Raw genomic sequence first — 22,038 nt, 5'->3', positions numbered from 1 at the left:
AGTTACCAGGTCATAAAATCCATTATTTTTTTTTAATCAATAACTGACAGCACAGTAAACGTCAGTTGCATAGATTATACACATAATATATTTGGTCAGTTGACTTCGTCTAATACAAAATACGACTTTATGTACCGTAGTAAAAATTCAAGGCAAAAATAACACAACGTTGGTTTTGTCTTGGATAAAGAAATAGTGAAAAAACACATATTTTTCACAAAATGGGTTGTGATGGCGGTACAATTCCTCGACGCGATGAGCTCGTTCGAATGAAAAAGAAGCCAGAACAGGTATAATCGCATGAACATTATCCTTGATTGATCATCAATTCATCATCCTTTTAATTAAGATTTACATTGACGTTTTATTTGTTAAATTTATTTCAAAGAAAGATAAAGATGCTGAAAGAAGTTTCAAGTGGCGTAATTGTGCGCTCTCGCAGCAAATACTACAAGAACCAATAGTGGCATGCAGTCTTGGAAGACTTTACAGCAAAAGTTCCGTTCTTGAGGCACTACTTGACAAGGAAACTAGGCCAGAATCAATTAATCACATTAAAAATCTGAAGGTCAGTAATCATATGGCTATATACAAACTATTTGATTTGATTTCCATTTTCAACAACACTAGATATATTTATTAGTTAAGCTTACCTAGGTTGTTAAGCCTGATATTAAACAAGTAACACACAGTATTAAACGAGTCCACGGATAAAACTAGCAGATCTGCAGCCATTAACTTGATGTCCCATTTGGTTTTTGATAATTTATTCTGAAAATTGTTATTTTGTCATGGCAGTTATTATGGTGGCAAGATCAAAGATGCCAGTAACAAGTTGATATCGCCAGTCCTCAAATAGATCTAAAAACCAATATAATTTAATAGACATTAATTTTGTATCAAGAACAAATGCAAAAATTGCTTTACCCATTTATTCCAGGATATTAAAGATCTGAAACTAGTCAAGAACCCTGCATATGTTCCTACAGACCATACTGATGGGACATTTGATAATGGGAGTGCTCCTTACATCTGCCCTATTAGTGGCTTGGAGATGACTGGAAAATTTCGTTTTGTTTTTCTCTGGAGCTGTGGCTGTGTGCTTGCTGAGAGGGCACTGAAGGAAGTCCGACAGAACCTGTGCCATATGGTATGACCTAATGGTTTTTAATATCTGAAAAGATTAACTATTAAGTGAAAATTATGTTGAAATATAGTTTTAATTCAAAAAAGATGTGACTACATAGGATGATAAATACTTTTTTATTACAGAACAAAGTTCTATTTTTACAAGTGTATGTTAGAATGTAACTTTTATTACATCCATAAAAATACATTCATTTTGTACTGTAGATACTAAAAATTTTAAATGTTCAATTTCCTGATTAGAAAAATACTGATTAAAATATATATATGGTATAAAATATCATACAAGAAAAAATGTTTTGGGTTTTCTATAAGCTTAAAGTCAAACATATCAAGTTATGGTTATATCAATGCAGTCTAGTGTGAATGTTAGGATAGCTGACATACAATACAATTGAAAATTCCACTTCATATCTCTAGTAGTGTTCACATAGATGCAACTAGGTTATTATTATTATAGATTGCGCTTAAGGATGGATGTATTATAAGATTAGCTAATTATTTACATCACACTCCATTCTGTTTCCAGTGTCAGCAACCATTCACCGATAATGACATAGTTGTTCTTAATGGTACAGAGGAAGACATTGAAAAACTGAAAGACAAGATGGCAATTCGAGTATCAAACAGGAAAAACATTAAAAAGAACAAGGCAGAGAAACTGGAAAAGTCCATAATTAAAACTGAAATCAATTCAGGACCATCGACTTCTCAAGATAATCCATGTAAGACAGCAGAGAAGCAGTCAACAGAAGTTAAAAGCGAGATTAAAGTAGAAGCTGGAACAAGTAGTACAAAAGAAATTGAAACAATTCCATTGTCTTTACCAAAATTCAATCCCAACAAACAACCTAGAGGACATTTTGGATCGCAAAAGAGAGCAGCCCCAACTGAACTGGCTCAGGATCCATCATACAAAAAGACAAAGAAAGATTACAGTATTGCAAAAGATCCAAAGGCCACTGATGTTTACAAATCATTATTTACATCACACAAAGATGAGAAGGAACAAGAGAGAGCACATTGGATCACGTACAATCCATTCTACAACTGACACTGGTCACAGAGTGGAGTCCAGTGATTCTTGAGTCATTGTTTACATACTCCACATGTATTTTCATGTGTCTGATGGTTTATTTACAATGTTAACAAGTATGACATTTTAATGTGATCTATATTAATGGCTTAGAATTTATTAAATGAATAAAAAACAATTATTTTTTTCATAATTGTTTATTTATAACTTATTCCTCTATATTGCACGAATAAATTGCACAGAAATCAAATGAGAGCCGAAAATTCTAATTTCTAAAAATTTGTGCATCTTTGGCACCAGTTCTAATCACTAAAATCGTTTGAGAGTAAATTACTAGCGTTCATATACTTATATAATTGGAATGTATTTAAATTTTCTAAGAAAAACATAGTCTTCATGTCTACAGCTACAAGTAAATTAAGACTAGTAATAAATAAATAATTAACAATAAATCTCAACTAGATACCAGTTAATTCACGTGTACAGAGACGACACAACACAGTCGAATTAAAAAAAATCAATAATGCTAATTAATATCTTTCTAAAATTTGTAAATCTAAAATTGCACAGGAATAACTTCACATAGCGAATAATTAAACGAAGTATTCTAAATCAGTGGGGTGCAAACTAGGGGACACGACCCCTGTCAGTATCGCTAGAAGATTGTTGGATGTCACCAATCTTTTTTATTTTTTAGTCGATTGAGCAGCTTGTAATACACCGCTCCTCATGTCAAATACAGATCATAACTAGAATTTACTATCAAGGTCCGTTCACACAGACCAGCTCGGAGAGAACAAATTTTTATCACGTTGGAAACAGAGTTTTGAGTAATTGTAGTAAAGTTTATTTTTGCATGTGCACTTTTTTGTCATTAAGAATGCTTGAACGCGTTGACTGTGAAATAATTAGATCCGATTGCGCGCTCTAGCCGATCGGCTCCCATTGCGTGCGCATACGCTTTCAGATCTCTTTCAGTCTGTCTATGTGAAATAGTTGGCAATTTATTTATTTATTTATTGCTTAGATGGGTGGACGAGCTCACAGCCCACCTGGTTTTAAGTGGTTACTGGAGCCCATAGACATCTACAACGTAAATGCTCCACTCACCTTGAGATATAAGTTCTAAGGTTACAATGGCTGCCCCACCCTTCAAACCGAAACGCATTACTGCTTCACGGCAGAAATAAGCGGGTTGGTGGTATCTACCCATGTGGACTCATAAGAGGTCCTACCACCAGTAAAAAACTCCGCTCCGGCCGCTTCCAAACGTATACGATCCGGTCTGTGCGATAAGAAAAAAGCGGGTCGATGCTCTCCGAGCCGGTCTGTGTGAACGGACCCTTAAAATCGAAATTAATAGACAGACAATGCCGACGGCGGTGCGTGACTGCATCCTTAATTTTAAGCAACGCTGTTGTCTTGTTGCACTGACGCTAGAGTGGCCTCTATTATAAGATTGAAGTCCAGCTCGTTGAGGCTTGCTTTGGCCGTCAGCAGATCCAGGAATGTGTCCAACGGTGAAAGACGTTCTCCAGACGGCAACGCTGCGATACCTGTCGGAATAACTAATTACTTAATAATCGGTCTATTTGTTTCTAATGGCTACCGCACTGTTCCAACCAAAACGCATGATTTATTCTCGGCAGAAATAATGGTACCTAATAGTGGAACCTACTTGTACGAATGAACGGCCGTCTGGTGTAGTGGTAAGTGACATGGTCACTACATAAGGGGGTCACGGGTTCGAATCCCGCCAAGGGAAGATATTTGTATGATAAATATAAAATGTATTTTCCAGGGTTATGGATGTATATTAAATATGTGTATAATGAAAATCTTACATTTATTTCCGTTATCTGGTACCTGTGACACAAGTTCTTTACGAACTTAGCACGGGACCAGTTAACGTGGCGTGATTGTTAGTAAATATTTATTATTATTCAAATATCAATACACAGCACGGCTGTGTTAAAAATATTGACCATTTTTGCTCCAGACCCTCGAGCGATATTTAATTCTTTTTTTACGAGATGTCCACGCGGTGGGGGTTTCAGGTGTGGTTAATATATATGTTATTGTACTTTCTATTTGAGCCATTCACTTTCCTGTCTTTGAAAGAACGATTAAGTTCTGACACTCCTCCAATGTATGTTTTCTCTTAGATCATCTGGGAACCTTAAACTCATAAAACTGAGTTAAATATCAGATCTTTCAACACAGCTTACAATTTGCATTAGAGAAGTCGGGTCTGTTGACGCGTGCACAAGTATTATAAAAAACCATTATTTGTCACCTTTGTATATTTGGGAAACAAACGAATGAACTAATCTAGTATTTAATGTTTTCTCTAGTCATAAACATATTAATTAAAATTATTTTTACGATTTAATATTACATTTTATACTTAAGCACCGTCAATGGATCGGGAGGATCCGTAATGGCGTGAAGGATGTGCAAGGAGTGTGTCTCTAGGGCCGGGGTTTCAATATGGCGCGTACGTACTCATTGGCGGATTAAAGGTCCAGAGCGCCCTAGGCAATCACTTTATCGGCGCCCCTGTACCGGCCATAAATGGTCATCATAATACTATAAGTTTTAACTAGTTGTTTTTGTAATTACGATGACGTTGTATCATCAAACCCTAGACTTTAGTAGATCAGGACCCTTGTACTTACGCTAATGCGTCAATGAAATACAAAAAAACGCAATATTGCATAATACGAGTATATCGATGCTTGTGCAATATAATCTATTATAGATTTAGATTATGGATCAGCATTTAGTTCTTAATCATTGATATGTTATTTTCTATATTTATTTAAAAATTCTGAGCTCGCGCGCCCCTTGTAACTTCGCGCCTCTAGGCACATGCCTAGTTTGCCTTACGGATAATCCGCCTCTGTACGTACCGGTGTCGCGGACGGGGCGGTGTCGCGCGCGGTCGTGGCGGGCGGGCGCGGCGCCGGACAGCAGCGCGGCGGCGTGGTCGCGCGCCCGCAGCACCAGCGCCGCCCGCGCGCCCCACGCCGCCAGCGCGCGCCGCCCGCGCCCCTCCCCCGCCACCTGAATCAGCCGCAGCTTCTTGTTCACGCTGCACTTGTCTTCTTCTTTATCTGACAACAATCGTAATTGCTTACGAAAAAAGCTCTTACTAAACACGCATATCGACGCTTTAAAGGTAAACGTGACTAAGCGATAATAACTGCTTTGTACATAAATGATAGGCAATAACCATATTCGATGCGCAAAAAATATATATTTCTAGGTCTATTAAAATCATTTCCATCCTACAGCTACTAGCTAGATTCCTTAAAATAGCGTGTCTTAGCCTAACATTTATAAATAACCATTAAATATTTATTTGCTGTGAATTTGGCATTGTTTTTTTTTAAGTCAAAGTTTTAATAAGCTAGTTTTTTTTCAAAATTCCTTTAGCAATTTCTGCAAAATATGTAAAAAAAAGGCTGAACAGTAATTAAACAATATTTTCATAAAAAAAAACAATGTAACTGTTTTTTAATTTTTAAATAAACTACTACTACTAATTGAATAAGAACTGTCTGATGAACACATTTTTGTTTAATACTTCACTATTAAATTTTATTGCCTTTTGTTTATTTCACTTTTACACTAAACACAATATTGCAAATTACCCGAGCACAACAATGGCGGAGAATTTTAGGTGCGTGAGAGCAGACGTAGACACTAACGCGCATGCGCACTTGCCAGTACCGAGGGAGGAAAACTTAGACTTTCTTCCCTGTACACCGGGACGAAAACCGAACTTTCGTCGTAGGTAGGAGAAAAAAAAATTAACCTATAGACATAGCCCACTGAGTTTCTCGCCGGATTTTCTCAGTGGGTCGCGATTCCGATCCGGTGGTAGATTCTGCGAAGCACTGCTCTTGCTGGGGCCAGTGTTAGCAACACCTCCGGTTTGAGTCCCGAGAGTTCACCTACACGCTAGGGTAAAGCTGAAATAGCGTCTCAAGGCTATTAACATAGGCAGGAAAAAAAAAAGAATTCACATAGCTTCAGTTAGTCGTAGTAGCTTGAAATAGCCTTTCACCCCACGATAAATTCATTTTACAACGTTCTGTATGCTATTACATTTAATGGCTGTTTTGTTTAGTTGCACTCACCAGTCACGATAGCTTTCAGAACGTCGATCTGCAGTTCGAAGACGCTCCTGTGCACGTACTGCGCGAAGGCGGGAAAGGGCAGAGTGCGGTAACCCAAGTACGTGAAGAATGATGTGAATCCTTGCGGCACAGGGAACGCTATGGAGTCGGTCGCCAGGTAGTACTGCTCTAGGACTTTGAACAGTATGTATGCGTGGTTAGGATCCATATCGTCACTGAAAGGAAAATTACTTTTTTTTTCAAACAAAAATGTAGTTACAAGTCAAATAAAATCGATGTCGGCTTTGACGATTTTAAATGGAGCACCAAAAAAATAGACAAACATTACCAATCTGTTAACTTAGACTTAGATCAGTAACTATTCATAATCTTTTTGTATTTTAAATAGCTCAGTCCCATATTAAAACCACTTTTTGTGAGATATGAAATTAAAGTATCAAGTAAGTCGTCCTACCTTTGAACTCACAACATGTAACCGCTTCATGGCTCAAACAACTACCCATAGTTAAGCAAATATAGCTTGATGCACGTGACAGCTGTCAAAGTGACGTTTCTAGTATAAGTAAAGAACAAATGAACTTCATTCGACTTATTCATTCGATAATAGATTTTTTTGCACAGAATCTAAACCTAGAGATATATGTATGTAGCTCTGTCATTTATCTCGCGTATAAAGCTATATTTAACACAGTGCTGCCCCACAAAGAAACAATGTGATAATGTAAAATGAAACGACAAACAGAAAGATAAAAAAAGCTAAAACACACACAGAAATCAAACTAAAAGAAACAAAATCGGTTGGCACGGATCAACTCTGATTTAAAAAAAAGAAGCTACACACAAGGCTAGATACAGAAAACCAAGCTGTAACAACACTAACGGTCAGAAAAGGAAAATCAAAACAGCTTCGTACTAAAACAAAACAAAAACACATGAACACCAAATAAAAAAGACCATTCGAAACAAAACACTTGAATAATAAAAGAAACAATTTTTACGTACAGAAGCTGCATCAAAACAACGCATCAATCATTTAAAAGTACCACACGAACTAGATAGAGTGCGAAAAAAAGCAAAGCTAAAAAATAATAATCGCCTCTTTTTGAAGTCGATTACCAAGAAAACAAAACATTTCGAAGCAAAAAAACACTGTCTCAATACTTTCATAGTTTAATCTCGTGTTTATTTGTCAAAATAAAATGCATGTGATGAAAAAATAATTTAAATCAATTTTTTTATAAGATAATATTATAGCAAGGCGTTTTTTAAATATCGCTACAAGTGCGTGCGCGGTGCGAACATCTTGTTATCTCACACCCGTACTTTCATAGCGGTTATGTTATGAAATATATACGCTTCCATATTATTTATCAACGATCATCGGCTTTAAAATATTTTCGAGTTGTTTCTGTCAAGCAAAAAAATTCGTAATGTATCGAGTCCTCGATACGAAAACTCGATACTCGGTACTCGATAGCCAGTCTTCGAGATTTACGTTACCGTATGTCAAAACAATTTTCGCGCTCTCGATTATAAGTATAAATTTCGAGTTTCGAGAACGTGACGATTCGACTGCGAAACGAAAGCAAATAAATGCATTCGTGCTCGGTGCTGCTGAAATTAATTCTTTTTACGGACGATAGGGGCGCGGTTTAAATCCTAGACATTTTTTATCGATAGCGATACAAATACTTTTTCGATAGTTATTCGCGCTCATCCCTCTGATTTTATTTATACACTAAACACGAATTCGAAATTAAACCATGAGAGTGTTGTTGTTGGACGCACGACACGGGCAAGTTTCTGCAAGCGAACTGTTGAGGGTCGAATGTTACATGAAAGTGAATCCGCGCTGCTGCTGGTGCGCGGGCACGGCGGCGAGCGCGCGGCACAGCGCCCGGCACAGCGCGCGCGCGGCATCCAGCTGCGCCGCCGCCCAGCGCGTGGCGGCCGCGTGCACGCCGCCCTGCACGCCCGCCGCGCCGCCGCTCTCGCGCATCAGGTGCACGCTCACCTCGCGCAAGTTCTGTGCCACCAGTGTGCTTAGTGCGAGTTCCTTAACGTTCTCGATAGCGTAAAAGTTAAGCCAATTTTGTATGCAGTTGGAACAGCGCCCCTAGCAGCAAACGTACGCAAACGATCCCATTCCATGCAAATATAACTTTTACGCTATCGAGAACGTAAAAAAACTAGCACAGAGCACAAAGTACCGTCACTAACCAAACTAACGCGTTAGCTCACTACGAGCTGCGACCCGCAAAATAGCGGATAGCGACTCCTACAACTAGACGCCGAAGAAGGGTTTCTAAACGGCAGCAGAATCTTCTGGAAATTCTATAAACTGAATCCATATCGAAACGTTTGCATAAAGTTTTGGAGAAGTTTAACAACGGTGGGATGATCTTTTACCAAACCATTGATATTGCTCGGTAGACCGACGGTCCGAATGTTGTTATTCGGAACTTGCATATCCGAAGACTTATCTTGAAAATGTCGTACACACACAAATTTATCAGAACGAAACTTTAGTCGATGTGGGTAGGCTCTAACTGAAGTCAGCGCGGTGCTTTGCGCGGACGACGACGTATCGGCCCGACGTCACAGCAAACCGGTTTTCGGTGCGTGTGTCCAATGTAGTCGACTGGTGCGCATCGACACGGCTGAAATTTGTGTCGGGACCAAATGTAATGTGATGTATGTAAATGCGTACCGGTTGTGTGTAAGTGTATATTGTGGAAGTGTTTGTTTTTTTTTTCTTTCGCGACCCTTATTAAGTGCTGATTATCGATGAGTACTCACCGCAGCCACTATATGCTCCTGTTTGCTGGCAGTGCACACGTCCAGTTCAAAGAAGGGCAGCAGGTCCTGCCCGTTGCCCAGCGACGAACGGCGTTGAGAACCCAGCGCGGGCCCCGGGCCGCTCGGGGACAGCGGGGTGCTGCACCGAGACAACGCTTCCGGCTGAAATTCGTTATTATATATAGAATTTCGATGCTCTATTGCTGTCTATGGGCTCCTGTGACCATTTAACACCATGTAGGCCAGGTAATCCAAGAGAAAGTTATTAGAGGAGGCCACGACCCCCAGCATTGAGGATTATCGACGCAAGGAGGAGGTCTTGACATCCACGAGAGCAATAAAAGGAAAAAAAACTAAGATTTTGTGGAATACCTGGTAACAATGCAGGCTCACTCGCAGCTTATCGGTGACGACGGTCGGATGTAGACGGGTGACTGACGGAGCGGACAGAGACGCCCAGACCCTAGTCCACACGTCCTCGGAAAACTGGCACACGCGCTGCCGAGGAGCCAGCACGACCGCGCTGCTGCTCCACAGCTTCTCCTGGCTCACCGACACGCACATGTCGCGAACCTGACAAAAGGAAACCTACATTTTGTAGGCAGACGAGCATACGGCCCACCTGACAGTAAGTGGTCACCGACGCCCATGGAATTTACAAACGCCAGGGACAGAGTCAAGCCGCTGCCTACCCTCGCTTTCTTATTTCATTATTTATTCGTTTTAAATCAGCGTACCCTCACATCCTTCAATGATATTTCGGATGTTTGATTAACTACATTATTTTACTCCAAACAGTAAACACCTTTTTTCCCCCTTACCTACTCGCTAGTAGCTGAAGACTATTCCTGATTCGCCCGGACGGATAGGTGCGCTCACGGGCTCTCAACCTACGAGAATTTGCTAACACTAACCCTGGCAAGAGCAGTGCTTCGCAGAATCTACCACCGAATCGGAATCGCGACTTACTGAGAATATCCGGCGAGAAGCTCAGTGGGCTATGTCTATGGGTTAGTTCGCTCGTCGAACTCGTGGTCGTAATCGACATTATTTTAAGCGAAACAGTAAGCAGCATTAAAAATCAATGTCTTAAAACAGCATCATAATTAGTTGCAAGAACAGTCGCAGTCCACACACCCGGCTACGTAACCTCTTTGACCGCCCACTTTAATCAAAATCATTTAAAAAATGGTAGTAATCTAGTCACCTAATTCGCATAATAAGGTTCCGTATATTGTACTTAATATTCCGGTAACTAATTATAAGTATTACTTATTCTATTGGGGATAACAATACTGTTTTATTTCCCTAGTAGGCAGACGAGCATACTACCCACCTGATGGTGAATGGCTACCATCGCCCATGAGCGTCAAGGGCACAACGAAGCCGCTGTCTGCCTTCATTATCTTCCATTCAATACAAGTGCACCAAGTGGCAGCGGGAGTTGTCTCTTAGCCAACAATAGTACTAACAAACAAACAGTCCAATAACAGCTGAAGCCAATAGGGCCCACAGTTCACAGAACTATCGAGATCATAGTTGAAATCGTCCACAAGAACGTTGGGGAAGGTTTGACTGCGTTCTAGTGTAGGGTGGGGCGTATATGAGCGGCAATATGGAAGTTAGGCGAAAGACTATTCGTGAATATTCAGATATTTGTGAAAACTGAACAATATTCTGTAAATTGTGATGGGAATTTTAATTTTGATTATCCCAGAGCTGGCAACAAAAGCATTTTTTGTTAAAAACCCAGAAGCACACCTCGTAGCAACGCCTTTCTAATTTTAATGCTATTATTGATAAACTTTCAACGTCTCGTATTCTCCCTATCTTTTAACTCTGGCCTTCCATTACGTGGATGCTATTCCATCGCTCGCTGATTGGTTACTTGACTGCAAATGTCGTATATACATTACCTTGACATCAGAAAACTTTAGGTGCAGCATGAATGGAAGCATCTTCATAAGTCCCAGTGCGGAAGAGGGTAGCGAGCGTCGAGTGACCGCGCACGTGGTCGCCACCAGGTACTCTTGCATGACGCGCTGGAACGAGCCCAGCCCGCCGCGCTGATTCAGGCACATCCACGATATCAGCTGTTCAACATTCATCCTCATCATCATCATCATCATCATTACTGCGATTAACGTGCTCGTGGCATATCGTGCGAAGTGCTTACCGAAGCCCATAGACACCTACCACCTGAATTTGTCGTAGCCTAAAGGATAAGAAGTCTGGTGCATTTGTATGTAGCGATGCAACGGTGTCCGAATCCCGCAAGCGGGTACCAATTTTACAAAAAAAAAAAATATTGCTTATATGTGTGGACGAGCTCACAACCCACCTGATGTTGAGTGGTTACTGGGGCCCATAGACATCTGCGACGTAAATGCGCCACCCACTTTGAGATATCAGTTCTAAGGTCTCAGTGTAGTTACAACGACTGCCCCGCCCTACAAACCTGCTGGTTTACTGGTGGTAGGACCTGTTGTGAGTTGAACCCGCACGGGTAGGTACCACCGCCCCGCCTATTTCTGCCGTGAACAATACCGTCTTTACCATAAGGGCACACGGGGCCCGTGCCCAGGGCCCCCATTCTCAGGGGCACCCGAAGGACCGACAATTTGGTTACCAATTGTAGTCGAGAGCGGTCATTTTCGCAGCATAAGAGAATAAAAAATGAATTGCGAACAACAATGTTACAAGAACGGCTGAGTAATTTGTCAATTATGGGCATAGAAAGTGATATCCTTCAAAAAATTTACTTTAAAGATATAATGGAATATTTTGCACAACAGAAATATCGAAAGAAACCATTATCGTAATCGTAACCAAAAAACCAGCAGCATTCTAATATAATTAATACGATTCGAAAAATTCCTCTAACTCAATTAGCACTGTACCTCGTTTTCAAAGATCTCTATTGATACAGAATGTCACATAACAGTTATTATTGATAGGAAGGGGAAAATAAAAGTGCTATTGTAATGAAACATAAGTCATCGATCGACGCGAGTCAAGGAAATATTCTATTAACAGTTTTTGTGTTGCCACCTGAAGCTCCTATTCACTTTACACTTTTTTTTTAGTACAACGGTAAATGGAAACGATTATTAACAGCCATATACTTTTTGATGGTCTTCAATGATTATATACATAAAAACAATGCTCACTGTTTTTTTGTTATTCCACTATAATTATGTAGGTTTTTTATGCACACATTTTTTGTTTAGCTTGTAAATTTATTAAGAATAATTTGTAACTATTTTATGACTTCCACAACATAGAAAACCGAGTTACCTCTTCAGCCAATTCCATATTGTTCTCGTGCTGCACCAAGTAATGTATGATGGCGAGTTTATTTTCTATGGCCGTGTTGCTCTTGAACGTCGCGGTCAAATCCTTTTCAGGGATGACCATGGCCACCACGTCCAGAGTATTGAGGTCGACCATGGCGTGCTGACCCCAGCCCAGCAGGGGCGCGAGGCTGGGCCCGCTGTCACACTCGTCCACCGGCAGGACGATGTGACAGCACGGCTCGTGGTGGAGGCTGATGTCTATCAGATGCGTGTACAGCATCGGTATATTCACCAAAAGATGATTTTCTGTGAAAAACAATCAAGGATTACGTGTAACTATACTGAGACCTTAGAACTTATATTTCCAGGTGTGTGGCGGATTTACGTTGTAGATGTCTATGGGCTCCAGTAACCACTTAACACCAGGTGGGCTGTGAGCTCGTCCACCCATCGAAGCATTTAAAAAAAAACACATAAGATAATAAATTTCTTCGGTTGCCACGAGTCGCGGAGGTGATAATTAAATAAAATCACCACAATATTTAAATTTCAAAAATATCTAAAATCTATAAAACTTCGATCAATCAATTCAACTTGAAATTGAAATGCTAGCTCTGGAGATGATAATTGAATAAAATCACAAATATATTTAAACATCAAAAATATCTAAAATCTATCCTATTGGTCAATTCAACTTGAAATTTTCACCAAAAATATTCGATCCATAATTATTGGCATCAAATAGCGGTACAGTTCATTATGTTGAACGAAAAAAATTGGTATATTGTATAGACGAGTAAACAAAATGGTGTTGAGTGGTTACCGGAGCCCATAGATACCAAAATGAGAATGCACCACCCACTTTGTGACTTGTGGTCTATGTCTCAATTTTATAGTCATTACGAAAATTATTCTTCTTCTTTTTAGCGGGTCGATTTTTATGTTTATGTTTTTTCTTTATCGTTGAAGTCATTCGCTAACATTTGCTAAAGGCCTAAACCTAAACCTGCCTGCGGGATTCTAACACCGGCACTGTCGCATCGATCGATACGAGTGCACCGGGCGTCTTAACCTTTAGGCCACGACTACTTCAAAACATTAAGCAATGCGCATTAAATGGCACTATTCTATAATCTATGGACTGCTTTTCGCACGAATGTGACAATACTAAAGGAGCTTAATGTTAAAACTAGACTCTCCACAAGAGTATTAGTAGAGAGAGCATTAGTAGAGTATTGGAGTTTTTTGGACACATTGCTCGAACAGAAGGTCACAACCCTGTTCAGCTGATGGTGACGAGCAAGACAGAGAGCAAACGTCCCAGAGGACGCAGTCCCACGAGATGGTCGGACCAAATTCGGTCTTGTCTGGACATCAAAATCCACGATGCCCTCCACGAGGCCAAGGATCGCAGCAGATGGAGAACAATCGTACAAGAGAGATTGATACAGCGGGGGAGTCACGACCCACAGTAATGAGGAGAACGACGCAAGAAGAAGGATTCTATAATAGTCTAGCTTGATTCACTTGTTCCCTTAGAATAAATTACTTTGATAATTTGTATATGGAAAGTTTAAGAAAATATAAAGATATAAATATAATATTTAAGATATAAATTTAAGAAAATATAAATATAAAGATACTAGCTGTACCCATCAGCTTCGCTGGGCATTTAAAATTAACATTATTATTTCTCACCCCCACAAAGAATCTCATCATTAATGCCCCCGCTACTGGTGAAGGGAGTCCAACACTCGTATAAATATTTAATCCTATCCATTAAGTACATGTATTTTCTACATGAATACCAAGTTTCAAGTCAAAGGGATGCATGTTTCAGTAGTTATAACGGAACATCCGTAAAAACCACTGTAGATTTATATATTAGCATAGATTTACCTTCGTATAAAGTGTAAGATGGCCGTAACGACTTGGCCAAGGCCCACGGCAGGTCCGGCACTACAGTGTGCACCACGCAGCCGTGATGCAGCAGGGTTATCGAATACGCGAAGTTGACTCCGGAGTCCTTCAGGTCCGTGCTGTCTTCCAGCACTAGGGATGTGGCGGAATCGTCTAGGGGCTGTCAGATTATAATTATTATGGTACCATTGACTTTTTATACCTATTCAACTTATTTTATTATTACCAGCGGCTTCGCTCGCGTGGTCAAGGAAAAGTAATCACGTATTTTTTTAAAGCTAATAAGGGGTTCTAGAAAATTACAGAGAGTAATATCTTAAATTATTTAAAAAAACTCTATGGTATTAGATATTAAAAATACTTTGTATGTCTTTTTTAAAATAATTTGATTGAAATGAATTAAAAAAAGTTTATTAATTCAATGTGATGTTTTTTTTTTTGTAATTCGATCGGTCGGAGGTTTTAATATTTGATTTTCTGATGAATAAGGCCGTCTAATAAAAATCAAAATGCCGCTATCGACCCCACGACAAAGTGAAGTGTTACCACGCAGTGGAATCATGCATTAAACAGCCTGTGTATATCCTTACATATATTAAAATCAATAACTGCGGGTTTGTTTGTTTGTGTACGAAGCGTGTGCAATTCGTTTATTAGAATGAATTTAAGCTGTTTAAAGTTTCAGTTCATTCGGCGTTTCAGATAAGGTGACTCTTGCAGTACTAACAAGGCAGCACAGTCCGCGAAAACAGTAATTATGGTAATGGGACTTCATTTAATATTTAGCGAGTCAACCTGAATCGTCTCCGGTTTTACTTAGTAATTAATTTTAATAATCAGTCATTAGCGACAGCCAGCAACGGTTGATGGATACCTTTGACAGATCTCCTTACATTTTTCCATTACATATCTGGTTGACATCGCTACTTAACTTTTTAGAAATAGGCAAAGGGATATTCCCTTTCAACGAGCTGATGAAATTGCTCGGTAAATCGACGGCCCCAATATTGTTGTTTAGAATTTATGTGGAGGCTTATCATGAGAATGACATTAGTGCGATTCATACATACATCAAACACTACTATTGTGTACCTTGTACAAGTAGTGATGACAGATGCACAACACGCCCCGCTGGTCGCACACGATCTGCAAGTCGAGGCTGCAGTCGTGGACTCGTAATGGTATAGGATCGTCCTCGTAAGCCCCGCAAGCGGCCCCCTCCGCCGAGCTCGATACGTGAGGCAGACTTAGGGGGATGTTCACCTTGTTCAAACATCGGTAGCATCACTACATAGTATAAAACAAAGTAGCTTTCTCTGACCCTATATCCCTACGTATGCTTAAATCTTTAAAACTACGCATCGGATTTGGATGCGGTTTTTTTAATAGAGTGATTGAAGAGGAAGGTTTATACCTAGTCAGGTCATAAATTCTGTCACATGTTTAATGTAAAATAATTGAAACAAGTTTATTCATTATGTAACCATTCATATCCCAAAATGAACTTAACAAAACATAGATTCTTATGACACTAAAGTTTATTCAAAATGACCTCCGTGATTTTGAATACAGGCCTTCAATCTGCGCGGCCAGTCGTCTATCGCAGCACGAACGAGGTCCATGTCAATATCGGCGGCTACCTTAATCAAGGATGTCTTGAGTGACTCCAAATTGGGATGAGGCTTTGAGCACGCCTTTTCCTCCAAGCGTTGCCATATCTTGTAATCTAACGGATTCAAATCTGGACTGGAGGAGGGCCAGTCTTCGTGCCGGATGAAGCCGATTTCACGCGCCGCCAGCCAGTCTTGTGTGCTCTTCGCTCTATGAGCTGGCGCCGAATCTTGTTGGAATACCCAGTGCCTGTTATTGAACATGGTATGAGAAACAGGTTCCACAAGGTTCGTCAGGACTGTATTTTGATACACAGCTGCATTCGTTTTTACACCTTTCTCACAGAAATGTACCTCTGTTAAGCCCCAATCAGAAACTCCCAACCATACCATGAGCGAGGATGGAAAATGACCTCGTTGGACACGTGGAATACGGTTGCTCGCTTCTTCACTACTGTGTGCGTACACTTTATCATTTTGTTTGTTGTAGCTCTCTTCTACGGTAAAAATTTTTTCATCCAAAAAAATAATTTCCCGATGTTTTTTTCCCGCGTACCGCTTCAACAAAGCGCGGCATCTCTTCAGTCTCCGGTCCATTAGACGAGCATTCAAACGATGTCCTGTTTTTCTTCGATATTCCCGAAGCCCTAAGTCTTCATTTAACACCCTTTTCACCGTGGTTCTGCTTAACCCCATCTGAAGGGCCAACAGTTTCTGCTTACGTTTGGGATTTCTTTGAATTCGCGCCTTCACAGCTTTTATCACTGCTGGAGTCCTAACAGACCGGGGCGACCACTTCTTGACCTGTCATCTACACTAGTCTTCATTGTATCGTTTGATGGTACGATAAACGAATCTTTTGGTTATATTCAAAATTTTGAGTATGTTAAAAATTTTAATTGGCGCGTAACCGCAACGATGCAACGCAATAACTGCAACACGGTCTTCTTTAAGCGTCCACTCCATATTTAAAAAAGGAGTAAAATTCTAAATTTTTATTTTTATTGAAAATTTTTATTTTCATGAACAATTTGAAATTCGAATTCAATAAACTTTTTTGTGGCCAGCATTCTAAAAGAAAAGTTTTTACTGTGTGACAATACTTATGACCTGACTAGTTATGTATAATAACATCCATTAAATAGTGGAAAAATCAATAATAAATTACAATTTCTGAAGCGAAGCGAGGGCGGGTCGCTAGTTCATTATATTTAACAATAAAAATCCGACGCGGAATTCATAACATTGATCTGAAACACACTTACGACAGTCTCGTGCGGGAGATCGGCGTGGAACTGTAGAGCGGATAGAGTGGGCGTAATTTCTGAGGGAGATTTCACCTCCTCGCCCTCAGCGAAGCTCTGCGATGCTTGTCGAAAATGAATGTGGTACAAAACCTAAACGTAATAACCCCGTTGAACGAGAAATATAATGTTATTGAACCATAATTCAGTATGTGGGTATATAGACGAAGTTTTTCCACGGCTGGCTGCTCGGATCGAGGGTCTATGGATTGGTTCTAAAGTATAAGTTACGTTATACCAAAAGCACTTTTATGTTCGGTCTGGTTCGTTCACTCTATATTGTCAGTACAGGATGTAAGGTTATCTTCCCCGCGCCGATATTAATAACCTAAACATTATGCCCTTGTTGTTTTACTTAATTCATATTCATCATACTGTTGTTCCTTCACCGTGGAAGTTAATCGTGAACATTTGTTAAGTACGTATTTCATCAGAAAAATTGGTACCCGCCTGCGGGATTTGGACACTGTTGCATCGCTAGATACGAATGTACCGGACGTCTTATCCTTTAGGCCACGACGACTTCGACTTCGTTCACTGTGACCAGTGCGTTCTTGTAACATATATTCAATGTTTTTTGGTATGCTTGCCATGCTGGTCTGGTTACTATATACACTTTTATTATTGCTTTTTTGGGCAGACGTGCGTTCTGACCGGCTTATGGTGAGTGTTCACTATTAATCATGGATATCAGCAATGCCAGAGGCAAAACTATGCCCTGCAGTCATGCTTAGGAATCATTTAAGCATAGTTTGAAGAAAGACATGAGTGGGACACTTGTGAAACAGAAATGAACTAGAATACTGACACTAACTAAATAAACTTCAAAATGATGAGGTACCTATACTGCAAGAGGAATAATCAACCATTAGGTCTGAGTTGACTACTATAATGCTTTCGTCCATACCACTTCTACTTAGAAATTCTATTCTCTCCTTAAATCCTTGGACTATCTCCATGTTAAAGTTATTTGTTGTAATTGAGTCGTCTATTATCAAAGGTGGCAATCTGTGCATTTAGACAAAAAAATGTTATTGATATGTCAATACAGATTGATTTTTTGAATATAATCGTCTCCTTCAAAGAATACGGTTCAAAACCTGCATTAAATAAAGGTTAATAGTTAACCTGTTATTTATGTAAGATGTCGTTCAGAAGAGTTTTGTGACTGCCAATGGAATACAAAGTCAATAATTCGTTTTTCTGATTTACCAATAATTGTCCAAAAGTCACATTCCCGGCTTTGATAATAGTCGACTCAATTAACCTGAGCCTATTCTGGACAATGGACTCATGTATGGTCCAGGGCTTATATAAATGCACCTAAAAAGCGGACCCTATGACTAAGAATTTCCAATAGGGGTCGCAGTACCCTATAATACGATGAAAACACTCTTGCTCATTCACCTTTGAATATATTTTTTTCCTACGTAAGCTGATAGCCTTGGGAGGCTATTTCAGCGTAACCTTAACTAGTAGGCGAGCTCACGGGGCTCAAACCGGAGTGATGCTAACACTGACCCTAGCAAGAGCAGTGCTTCGCAGAATCTACGACCGGATCGGAAATGCGACCCACTGAGAAGATCCGGCAAGAAACTCAGTGGGCTGTGTCTATGGGTTAATTCGCTCGTCGAGGCCTTCGTCGCAAGCCACGGGTTCGACAAGGACGGTGACCGGAGTGTGAATAGCTTTACACAGAGAGACAAGAGGCATTGTAACATTCATAGGTCATTGTTAGACAGCAGTTTAGCTATACGTCTGGTATTGCTGACGGTCATCAGCCACGGTAAAGACCAATCACCATTAAATGGGACGTATCCTCTGCCTACAGCATCAATAATAATAAAACTGTATAAATAGAGCGGGCTTTATTTGCAATGAACAACCTGAAGCTAATATAAAGTTCAACGACAAAACCAAGACCTTAGGTACCTACTTAATAAAAATTAATAAAATATGACAATGCACACAATGACGCTAATATTCCAGCACTAAATAAAAGTGACATAGGCTTTTTAATATTATTATAATATTTTGATATTCTATTATATTCTATTCGTTTCTATGTTTTATTTTAAGAATTCTAAATATTTTTGTCTTTAGTCATGAATGCAAAAACTTTTTTTTGTCTTTTTTCTTTCGTAGCTATAGACGAGCTTAAGTGTAACCTATCTTTTTTAAATTGCATGCTGTTTTACAATAAATTATAAAAAACTTATCCAAATAGAAAATGCAATAGAAAAAATGCATTTAAATCTAGTGGGTACCACTTGGTTTAAGTTGAATTTCAACCACTGGATGTAAGTCAGTATCCATTATAAACTGTATAAGTACTATGACAGTACCACACAGTTATTAAAATATAGGCACGTTTATAATAGAATACAATCAAATTTGTATGAGTTGGGGTAGCATTTGATCGTGGAACAGATGCAATAAGCGCTCTAGGGGCCGAATTCCAACACGATGGTGTAGAGTATTGCAGAGACAACAGGAGAAACTTTACATCCGTCCGTATTGAACTGGCGCGGGCCAGAAGTCAATGGAGACATATCATACATACAATACAATATACATACTCTCAATCCTCATTAGTCAGGGAATCTTAAAGAAGAAGAATAGCGTAAGCTTTACTAACCTTCAGAATACGTAACAGTCACATTTCTCAGAAGAAACGGAATAAAAAGTCTGATTGAATATTTACCTGATTAACACAATCCCACTGAGCCCAGGAAAAAACTTTTACAATGGTTTCCGGTTCAGGATATATGCCATCAAAGCCCCATTTCTCTGTTCCATCGTCATATTCATTTAGAAACATTGGCGTGCGATATATTTTTATGTCTGAAATATGATATTATAAAGTATTAGATTTGTTTTATTACGTGAAATCATACAGTTTTGGACAGAGACTTATGCAAAAACTACTTTAAAATTATATTATGAATTGCTCTGAATGTTATATTCACATGGTTGGTAACCTGTTTGCAATCTCATCAAACAAAAGAATTGCATTGACAACAATCATTTCTAATCCACTTGTGTTCCGAAGGGAGTTAATAACGTGGCATTATCCAGCAGTTCATTTACTACAGATAAGAAGTAATTATTTTAACACAGACACTAGCACTGTTCAAAATAGGATATGAGTATAGCTTAGATATAAGCGATACAAGCTATAGATATGAGTATAGCTAAGATAGTCTATATCTGTTGCACTGCTATTTTACCAATATGTTTTGAAACGGTTGCATTATTTGAGCTTGGTACAAAATTGTGTTCTAGCTTAACATTTATTTTATAGTAGTCGAATTTGAAATGCATCATACACTTAATTGCTGAACCAGGTTATGTTGAAATAAATAATTGACTTACAGTACAGTTTTACTGTACCAAGATATCTTAGATAGAGCTAGCTGTTAAACTTATTGACTATTAAGCAAAATATATATTTTTAATCTATTACTTATTCTTAAACAAACTCACATTCCAAATGTTTGAACAGCAGGAATCTGTCATTTCTTATACCAGGGCTGTATTTATTACTCTTCCCGTATATATATTGTACCATTATTTGTTTTGTAGAGCTATCTTCAATTTGTTCACTGACTCTTTCTTTGTCAGGAAGTAAACACATTAAATAAGCACAGTACAAAGGCTCTTTTGCCTCAGCATCATCAGTTGGAAGTTTCTTGACAACATATGCTAAAAGACTTTGTGTCGCATTCACTGAAGCTTGTATGATATTAGTTTTCTTGTCAAATGTGTGTAGAATAGTCAGAGATTTGGTTTTATTTACATATATGCCAATGTTGAGGACCTCCGCATTATTTTTTGTATTTGAAAGCCAAGTAAGAAGTTGTGAACCATCTTGTTCTTGTCCTAAAAGACGCCACTCTCGTGCTGTAATTTCTGAAAAGCATTTTTCTCGATTTACATATATTTAGAGGATGGCTGTTGCTCTAACTGCCTTTTTTTCGTAAAATCATTTATTTTTTTGTAGTTAATAGTTTCATTTATATATAAATAAAATAATATTGTCTGGAATTACAGCATTAGAACTACATATAGTGAATTTGAAAATATTATTAATAAATGTTTAAATTTATTTGACCAATTAACACAAGTAAATGAGTATGTAAGTAATTAGAAACCATTTTAAGGCCAGCCAACCTGCAGTCGACAATATTTTTAACTAAAGCGTCAGGCCCGATTGAGATAGCAATCCATAACGCAAAGCTTCAACATACCCTCCTCACTTGCTGCCTGAAGTATTCCACACAATTTCACCGCAATATTTTGAACAGCCATTTTAAAATAGTTTTTTTCAATTTCACCTGTTACATTTACAAATAATAACAACAGTTCATCATATCGCCACGTTATCAATTGAATCAACGCACCTTTATTGACTTTTCTCGCTCATTTTCCATCAGCTGGCGCCCAGCTGTTAATGTGGTCTGAAGTTAGGATTATGCTTTTTGCCAACAAAAAGAAAATAATTTTAATACGACTTTGTTGGTATTCCTGTATCACTACAGACACAAACTGTCCAATCAAAAAGAAGCGTTGATTTTGGATCTACATTTCGTTTCACTCGAAAAAAATTAGATGAAGAATTAACAATAAAGATTTTTAACCTTGATTCATTCCACGGAAAATCTGAAATTGAAAAAAGGTTCTGCAGTGCAAACAAGCTTTTAAAAAAATCTATTTAGTCTTTCCTTTTGTCTATTTAAAAAATCTAAAAATTAATATTTTTAAATATTAAAAGTGTTCGCG

The 22,038-nt window shown here is 38.9% G+C and overlaps 2 protein-coding genes across 4 annotated transcripts; one reads left to right on the top strand and one right to left on the bottom strand.

Moving 5' to 3' along the window:
- The first annotated feature begins 34 nt into the window (after positions 1-34).
- On the top strand, positions 35-2,375 carry LOC101739501 (replication termination factor 2). The gene is made up of 4 exons (XM_004926182.5): positions 35-290; positions 389-568; positions 941-1,150; positions 1,676-2,375. Exons 1-4 carry the CDS (start codon positions 222-224, stop codon positions 2,198-2,200), a joined length of 984 nt encoding a protein of 327 aa, XP_004926239.1. The 5' UTR covers positions 35-221; the 3' UTR covers positions 2,201-2,375.
- On the bottom strand, positions 2,361-21,788 carry LOC101744506 (protein pigeon). Of its 3 annotated transcripts, XM_062668535.1 has the most exons (15): positions 21,660-21,714; positions 21,507-21,593; positions 20,743-21,168; positions 19,961-20,100; positions 17,218-17,349; positions 15,435-15,605; positions 14,322-14,502; positions 12,424-12,728; positions 11,043-11,219; positions 9,499-9,699; positions 9,127-9,288; positions 8,163-8,353; positions 6,328-6,542; positions 5,095-5,298; positions 2,361-3,738 (listed from the first exon to the last, which is right to left on the bottom strand). In XM_062668535.1, the coding sequence occupies exons 2-15, from the start codon at positions 21,565-21,567 to the stop codon at positions 3,587-3,589; spliced, it is 2,718 nt and encodes a 905-aa protein (XP_062524519.1). In that variant the 5' UTR covers positions 21,568-21,593; positions 21,660-21,714; the 3' UTR covers positions 2,361-3,586. The 3 variants fall into 3 exon arrangements, with proteins under 3 accessions (XP_062524519.1, XP_062524520.1, XP_037867051.1); XM_062668536.1 differs by lacking the exon at positions 21,507-21,593 and having other exon boundaries at positions 21,660-21,788; XM_038011123.2 differs by having other exon boundaries at positions 5,095-5,292; positions 21,507-21,727.
- Between the last annotated feature and the right edge of the window lie 250 nt (positions 21,789-22,038).

This window comes from Bombyx mori, chromosome 5 (assembly GCF_030269925.1).
Source record: "Bombyx mori chromosome 5, ASM3026992v2".
NCBI classification, from domain to species: Eukaryota; Metazoa; Arthropoda; class Insecta; order Lepidoptera; family Bombycidae; genus Bombyx; species Bombyx mori.
This window is presented reverse-complemented; position numbering and strand designations above follow the sequence as displayed.